The sequence below is a fragment of the Calonectris borealis genome, chromosome 1 (assembly GCF_964195595.1).
Source record: "Calonectris borealis chromosome 1, bCalBor7.hap1.2, whole genome shotgun sequence".
NCBI lineage: Eukaryota > Metazoa > Chordata > Aves > Procellariiformes > Procellariidae > Calonectris > Calonectris borealis.
This window is the reverse complement of record NC_134312.1, coordinates 137,386,658-137,394,809: the sequence shown is the minus strand read 5'-3', so window position 1 is coordinate 137,394,809 and position 8,152 is coordinate 137,386,658. Positions and strand designations below refer to the sequence as shown.

Here is an 8,152-nt window from a genome sequence, read left to right as displayed (position 1 = left end):
ATACAATTAAAGAATCTATCAAGATTTCTAGAGCAAAAACCTATTGAGAGGAATCTCCAGTTGCTGGTTAAAAAAATAAGTTCTGGGCAATATTATGTGCTTATTGCTGAATCCGTAGATGCTTTTTTTTTTTTTAACTGACTTTTTCAGAATATTTAAACACTTGATTTTTCAATGTTTTAAAAAATGAATAGTGTGGCTTTCTGCTTTCAGCATTAACACTATCTAAACTGCTCTGGACATTAGGCTCTAATAGTATGCTGTAAAAATTCAAAATGTTCCAGTTTTGATCTTTGCAAAAGAGGTGGATACTATTACAGACCTTCACTTCTTGTTTGTACCATGGTTTATGCTGAGTATGTTCGGCATATCATGTAAGTCGCATACTGCTGATGTCGAGTACAGGGGACTTTACATATGAACTCATGTTTCAGTCATGCCTCAAGCACAGGGCAGAAAAAAGGCTGACCTGAAGATGTTCACTGTGGCACAGCTGTTTTATTCTCAGTCAGAAGGTTCCTCCATAGGGCACATTTGTTCCTTACACGCCACTGAAGTGATTTAATGAACTGATTGTTCAATGTAAAGCAATTCAGAGGGATCAGTTTCCTACTTCTGCAGCAAGAATGTCAAAACCAGGTTGATGAGATACCATAGCTAATGCTGCCTTGTTTTCAGACCTCTGCTGGCACGATGCTGGCCTAGGCTTTCACGATGAAGTTTGCCACCTAAGAGCTGTGCTGCGGCAGGCACTCCAGCAGCAGGTCTGATTGCCGTGAGCAAGGAGGGGCAGCGATGGACAGCAAGCAGCGAGCTACATCCGTGCCAGTGCTTCCTCTGCAGGAGGGCTTGCTGAGGTAGAAGGCACGTTTTCTTTATCTTTCTGGTCTTTGGAAGTGTGCAGGTCTTCCAGAAAGCTAGGCAGTCTTGGTGTGCTCCTCCTCCTTTGCCTGTGAGGGAAGAACGTGGCCAATGGTGATCAGTGAGCTGAGGGATTTATCCAAGATCACCTGCAGGGAGGTGGGTTTTGGACCAGGATCTCCCATGGCCTGATGATCATCTTCACTACCAAGGTATCCCCTTGACTTAAAGCCTGCCAAGATGGCTTTGTCCTTCCCGCAGGTGAAATGCCTGACCTGTGTATGGTTTCCTCCAGAGACTTTGATGTTCCTTCTGGCATTTATCTCGTCTTTGCCATCTTTTGCCCCTTGTAGTGGCTATTGAACAGAATCCTTGCAGACAAGCGGAATAACATTCAACCAGTGGATGAAGGTGTATAAAAAGAAATAATTCCGTTTATTCTCTCATTTTTTCAGACTGTACAGGCAGCTGGGAATCACCAGCGCTAATGACCTTTGAGTGTACAAACCTTGTTTTGTACGTGATATGAGTGTTTATTATTGAATTGTACAATGACTATAGGAAACATTCTGTGAGTATTTGTTTTTCCATGTCTGGAGCCACCTCATCGAATTTGCACACATCTAATGTCTCAAGTGCTAATTTCTCTCCCACTGATTATAAGAAAGTCTGGAGGACTAGATCAGATATAGATATATCTATAGTTAAGTAGGACAGTTATTGCCCGTCATATATGATAGGTTCTGACACCCTTAATATTTTAAGGGCTCAAAGAAAGCTTTCAGGAGAATTAAATTTACCTTAAAATCCACTAATGTTATAATGCATACAAAGATGAGCCCTTAGTTTGAATGCAGAGCGGAATAGTATTGATCATCATTACTGTCCTGTGCTCCTACAAATTATCTGATGATAGAAGTTTGATGTGCTTTACATGGGAATTTAAATGTCACTGTACCCGTTTTAGAGATGGAGAAACTACAGCACAGAGGTTGTCAAACACATTTAAAGTGAAAAGTGTTAAATGCATGGGTATCCCTTTGTAGTCCAGATAAAATAGGTTACTTCCTACTTTATTTAGTTAACTGCAATGTTTAGGATCCCAAATACTCTAAAGTGTAATTTAAAGTCTATAAATGTGGTTAAGATGTCATTTTTTGATTGTAGAATAGCTCCTGTCTAAAAGAAGGGGAGCAACTTTTCTCCCTCTCTCAAGCCTATGGAGAAACAGAAATGCTTAAGCTCCACTTTACATGAAACTGCATGAGAGAGCGTTGAAAGTATTTCTTTCCTCAGATGCCTGTTTTTTAATTAATTCCTTTGAGCAGGAATGGGTTAGTTGCATTTGTCTGGGGTAATGTAGCATATCTGACATTTATATGTTTCATTAGCCATGAGTAACTGTAATTTTATTAAGATTTCTAGCATGTTCAAATATTAGACTTAAGCCCCGTCTTATGGCAAATACCAGTGTTTGAATATGCTAACAGAAATGTTTTTCTACTCCTTGAAGATAGAGTACTTAATGTAATTGGTAAATCAAATGATACCTAGCACTCCATTGTAATGCTGTACTTTACATGTAAATTATATTTTGAAGCACCATATCTTTTCTCAGTAGTGATTAAACCTTGAAATAAAGGGGGAGGGGGAAGTAGCTAGTTTGTTTTTAATGATGCATTCCCCCTTTGGGAAAGATTAACTATGTACAACTTTGTTGAGTTTCGCTATTTGCAATGAATTGTCGAGTTGTCCGCGGAGACCAATTCTGTTCCTTCAGAAGAGTGTTCGCCAGGTTATATTGCGCTCTTTTTCTTTAAAGGAAATAAGTTCTTACATCTCTATCTAAGGCAAGAGATAGTAAGTTCCTTGCTAGCATCTGAACTTAAATAAATCTAGCAAATAAGCTGCAATATGTCTGATGGGTGGAGAAAAGGCAGAGAGGGAGCAGGCAACTAATTCAAAACATGCTCTTATTTTGTGTGGTTTTGGTTTGCATGACTAAATTTCAGATTGTATTCAGTGTTGTGTGCTGATTCATCTTTGCCTGTCTGTGATGCGCTCTCAGCCGGTCTTTAGCATCTTTGGTTGCCCTGCCTCCTTTTCGTGCTCTTTCTCTTTTTCAGATTGTACATAGATATTAATGACTTGTTTAATTTTGCTGAAAGACCTATTTGTTGCCTTCTGTACCTCTAGGTCCCACAGCAGAAAGTGGGAATGTGTGGTAACATCTAGTATAATTCCTACAAGTGAGGGGTAAAACATCAGTGCAAAAGTTGGGGTTTCCTATGGGAAACTGGGGGGGATTCTTGCTAGCTGTATCTTTTTTGTGTATGGAGTCAGTAGATGGCACCTCACAAAATGTTTCGGATCTAGTGGGGAAATGCTGTCACTTGGGTGTGCTGCTGAATCTCCCTCAGTTAGGTGAGCTGTATAAGCTACTCCTTTATTTAAGACGGTAAGACTTGGCCCTTGCTCAGGAATAGGAATACTGGCAGAGGGTGCTCGAGCAGTGATACGTAACAGTGTGTGTGCTCAGAGATACTGCGGCCTTTTAAATGTCATTTGGAGGAAGAGCTAAAGGGATAACGATCAAGTGCAGCAGCATCTGTATATTGAATCAATTTAGCATCCGTATACAGAAGTGTTACAGTCTTCCTTCGTTCTGACATACGAAGCAAAAAATGGTTTGCTAGCAATGAGAGTGGGTGTTGATGTTCCTTCTCGTGCCAGGTCGTGCACCACGTGTGCGATGTCCAGCCGTGTGGTGGGTTGTTTGGTTTGGTTTGATTTGGTTCCTTGGGTTTTTTTGGCTAAAACAGTACTGAGAACTGGCATTTGACAAGGGGATGGCGATGAATGAAAATGCTCTCTGTCCCTTGTATGAAAAACTGTTGAAAATCAGTATAGTGGGTGTGGGATTGATTCACCTGCCAAAGGCTTGGGCTCAAAGACCATTAGAAGTGACAGTGTATCTTTCCACTCGCTGGGAAAATATTACAAATGTAAGTAGGCCTGTTAACCTGTTTTTGTTTGCCTGGCTGCAAATTTCACAACTTTGAAAGTATTCAGGTGCCAAGTGAATGTGAAATAAGTAAATCAGAAGAATAAATACAGCAGACAAATCACTTTTTTTTCTTCCCTCCTCTTTCTTTTTCTCCCCCTGCTCCAAAATTGCAGCCACAGGAACAAGTCTTCAGGCTGGCCTCACCCTTCAGGGACCTGGAGCTTGAACCAGGGGACACCTTATGGATGGGAGATGACGGCGAACAGAGATGGAAGAGACTACTTCATCAAGTAAGTGGGCAGTGTGAGCTGTGCAGTCTGTGACACAGCGCTGCAGCCCTGCTCTTAACGGTATCTCCTTGGAATCCTAATTCCTGCTTCAGCCCTACACAGTTCATGTTCAACTGTTTTGATTCATTGCACAGAGATACTGTACTTTACTGTGCCTTGTTTTGGTACTTGGTGATTTCATTTACCCAAGAAAACGCTGATAATATAAGGGCCTGTAATTCGTTGAGGAATTACAGCAAATGTCATTAACCAAAAAATAAAAATAAAAATGCCATGTTTAAAGAATGAGGCAAAAGGTCAGTTCTGACTGGGACTAACAATTCTCCTCCATTTCTGCCATGTCAGCTCTTTTGGTTTATCTAATATATTCGTTATATCGGCAATGAGAAAATGTGTATTTTGATTCTGTATAGTTAATATCCTAATTCTTAGATTTACCATAGTCCTTTAGCTCTGAATTTAAAGGTTTGCAAAATAAATGTCAATGAGGATGATGTGATCATAAACAAAATTGGCGTTTCTTTTCCCAGTGAAGACTGTGCATAATCATTCTTTAAAATCACTTAAGTGGCTTGGATAAAATACAGTTTGCCGTTCTAGCAATGTACTCTTACATGGCTTTGGACCTTCTTCACTAAGAAGGGGTGATGGTGGTGAGTTAGCAGAACCATTGCTTGATTTTGCAACATTAGTTGCTTTAGCTTACATTCCATTTTAAGGCTAGCATTTTGATTCTGCTCATGCAAAGAGTTGGTATTTTTTTAATTAGTATTTCATTTTTACGTTTATTAGTCTGATTTTTAAAGCATCTATGACTTTCTAATGAGAATTACAATTCTTCCTTTTAACAGAGAGTAAAAGGATCAGACTCATTTTAAATTGATCATTAAAAGCCCTTAAATCACTCAAGATCCTTCAGCTGCAAAACCAGAATTGTACGGCATAAGAGGATCCCTGTTACTCTGCTTTCTCTCCCTCCCACCTTTGCCCAGGGTGTGTGTCTTGGCCTCCTAGGAGGCATTTGCTTTTGGAGCCAAAGCGAGATTTGTAACAGTGTGGTGTCCTGCAGGCTTTCAAGGTTTAGAGCGATTTCAGACCTGTCCAAATTGGAGCAAGTTGTCTGTGTTAATGAGGGCTCAAAAGCTGACTTTGAAATGTCGTTTTCTTCCTTGGACAAGTATTTGTCATGCTTTGCTTTGTCGGTAAGACACTGGGTGCAGCACTGGACAATGTGAAGCTGAATGCCAGGCACAATATAACTGTACTAGCATAGGTTTTCTGCCTGAACTAATTGGGCTTGCCAAGAAGTGTAGGTAGCCTCCAAAATACTTTGCAGATGTGACTCTGCTGCTTCTCTTACTCTAGTTAGTGAAGGGACCTGCACACCTTGGGTGTCTGTTTTTTCTGCAGACTGTTGGTATGTTCTCCTCTGCGTGACTGAGATTCATTTCAACAATTAATATCCTGCTTCTGAGGACAGGCACCACATTTGATTTCTCCTCTTTTCTCGCTGGTCATATAATGGGATGCTGCACTTGTTGTGCAGCTATAAACAGCTGTGACTTACAGAATGCAGTGCATTAGTACTCATTAATTTTGCAATTTGGGAACGTTTTCTAACTCTCAGTAGCTAATGATTATTTTGTTTATTTTTTGGATTGCCTTTTAGTACCTTAAAGTGCCATATCCCTCTCTTAAATGCAGAAAACTGCATTTAGGAACAAAAATCTATAACAGGCAGTGCCAAATTATGCCTTAAGTAATGTTAGGCTTGTTCTTGTTGTTGTATTGTTGCTGTGTTTTGTTTTTTTTCCATGCTCTTATAAGGTGCTTCCTGTCTGTTCTCTTTGGGGCCCTGGTCTGTCTTCCATTTTTCTCTGCATGTGGATAGCAGACTATGTGGAAAAAAAAATAAACTGCTTTAACGGGTGGAGAGAATGAGACCTCTGAGGAAGCTGGTCTGCAGAAGCCTTTGACATTTTGTGCCAGACTTTCTTACCCACGGATATCTCTGAGCAGTCTTAGGTGCAAGCTGAACAATGCTATGTACGCACACCTTGCATGAGTTATAGCACGTATTCTTGTATCAAATGTTTTAAAGCAACAGCATTGGCTGTGACACATGCACCAGTCATGTCTCCAGAGTAGTAATGCATCTTACATGAAACGGCAGTCCCCCGGATGCATTAAAAGCCGGTAACTTCAGAAACTGAACGAAACCAGGAAACCATTTGGAACCGTGTACTGCTGTACCGAATCACCAGCTATCCACTGTTACTCGTGAACGTCAGCCCTAGTAGCTACTGTGATGTGACTGGGTAGACACATATCTTCATTTTAGAAGAATGACCAACGACTGAATAGACCTAGTGACTTTGCCAGCGATCCCTCTGTGGAGGTATATAGTACTTGTCCTTACAGTGCCTGTTATTTGTCCAAGGAAAAGCCCTCTCTGGCTTTCAAAACGACTGCTTTTGCAAATACTACGTGAAACTACGGAAATGAAAACACTATTTAATTTTCTTTCCTTCGTTTTTCACCCCTGGATTTTAGGAATGAAATCGTGAGATGGTTGTTGACGGTTACGTCAAGAAAGGCAGGAGAGAGATCAATGAGATAGCATTTCATATTGTCTCCAAGGCTTTTTATAGCCATACAGGTTAACAAATTGCATCACACTGAAGGAGAAAAAGCAATTCAAATCCTTTGCTTGGTTTTGATTAAAGATCTATAAACCAGGTATTATCACAATGAAATGTGCGCGTGAGTTCTGTACAAGCCAATAACATAATTCATATCAACATTAACTGCTTTTTAGTTAAATAATTTACTTAGTGCCATATGTACATATCCATTCAACTGCAAGCAGACATATTGTAATTTTGAAATTGTGGGAGGAATAAAGAATCCAGGAGAGTCTTTTGGTGAAATGAAAAGTAATTATATAGTGTCGGTGCAAAGGCGTGAATGGGAAGAGATGTTTATTCTTTCTGCTGAAACAAATTTGGTTTCTTTCAAATATCTGAAAGCCCCTATGGCCTGAACTAATCAGGGGCAGCTTCCATCACCAGGCAGCACTTTTGTAAAAGTGTGAGAAAAGCCTTTTATCAAAATGTTTTGAGATGTCACTATCAATTCATTATCTCTTCTGTACAGATGGCACAACCGGGGTCATTTTGCAAACTTCTAAAATACTTTTTTTAAGTTTAGGCCATGATAAATTAAAGTTTCAGAACTTCACCCATTCCCTTTTAACTTGCCACTTTTACTTGAAATAGCCATATGAGATAGATAAGTAATACATTTCAGTATGGGAGGACAGCAATTATCTAGTATTCTTCCAGCGTGTTTCTGTACTGCACAAGCAGTATTAAGCTGGACCTTTAATGTGAAATAGTTTACATTGTATATTTAACCATTTTAAAGGCCTGTTTTCTTAGCATTTATTATATATGCTGTATAGTATATGATTGAGAAATTTCTGTAACGCTAATTTGAATACAACCATGACACTTATTAAAAAATGTATTGGGTGTGTGTGTAGGGTTTCAGGATGACAGCATGCAAAGCAGGAAGGTTTTGGCTGATTTTATCCACCAAGGGTTTAGCCTCATGGCAATCTCAGCTCGCCTAAGTTGCCACTGCTACGATCTTACTGATTTTTGGACCTTTATATTTTCGCCCTTTCCCTTGTGTCAGTCTTCCTGCTTGTCAGACCTGGAGGGGAGTTGATAGAGGGAAATAAACTGGCAAAAGCTAATAAAAAAATCAATCCTACAGAGAAAGCCATGAATTTTATGTCAGTTTAGCTCCCTGAGCCAGTCCTCCACATGGTCCGGTAGAGTTGCAGAATAGGTTGGTATGGAAGAAACCTCTGGAAGTCAGCTGGTCCAACCTTCTGCTGGGAGCATGGCTAGTGGCAGGTGATGAGCAGCATTGGTGACACACTGAAATACCTGACTGATGCGGGAACAGGGTTGCAACAGGCTTGTGT

The 8,152-nt window shown here is 40.1% G+C and overlaps 1 protein-coding gene across 1 annotated transcript in view; it reads left to right on the top strand.

The window, feature by feature from the left end:
• The first annotated feature begins 4,047 nt into the window (after nt 1–4,047).
• Nucleotides 4,048–8,152, top strand: part of FRMPD4 (FERM and PDZ domain containing 4) — a 114,854-nt gene continuing 110,749 nt past the window's right edge. The window contains exon 1 of the mRNA XM_075176352.1: nt 4,048–4,158. Within this exon, the coding sequence (XP_075032453.1) occupies nt 4,121–4,158 (38 nt within the window). The 5' untranslated portion in view covers nt 4,048–4,120. The remainder of the gene's footprint in view (nt 4,159–8,152) is intronic.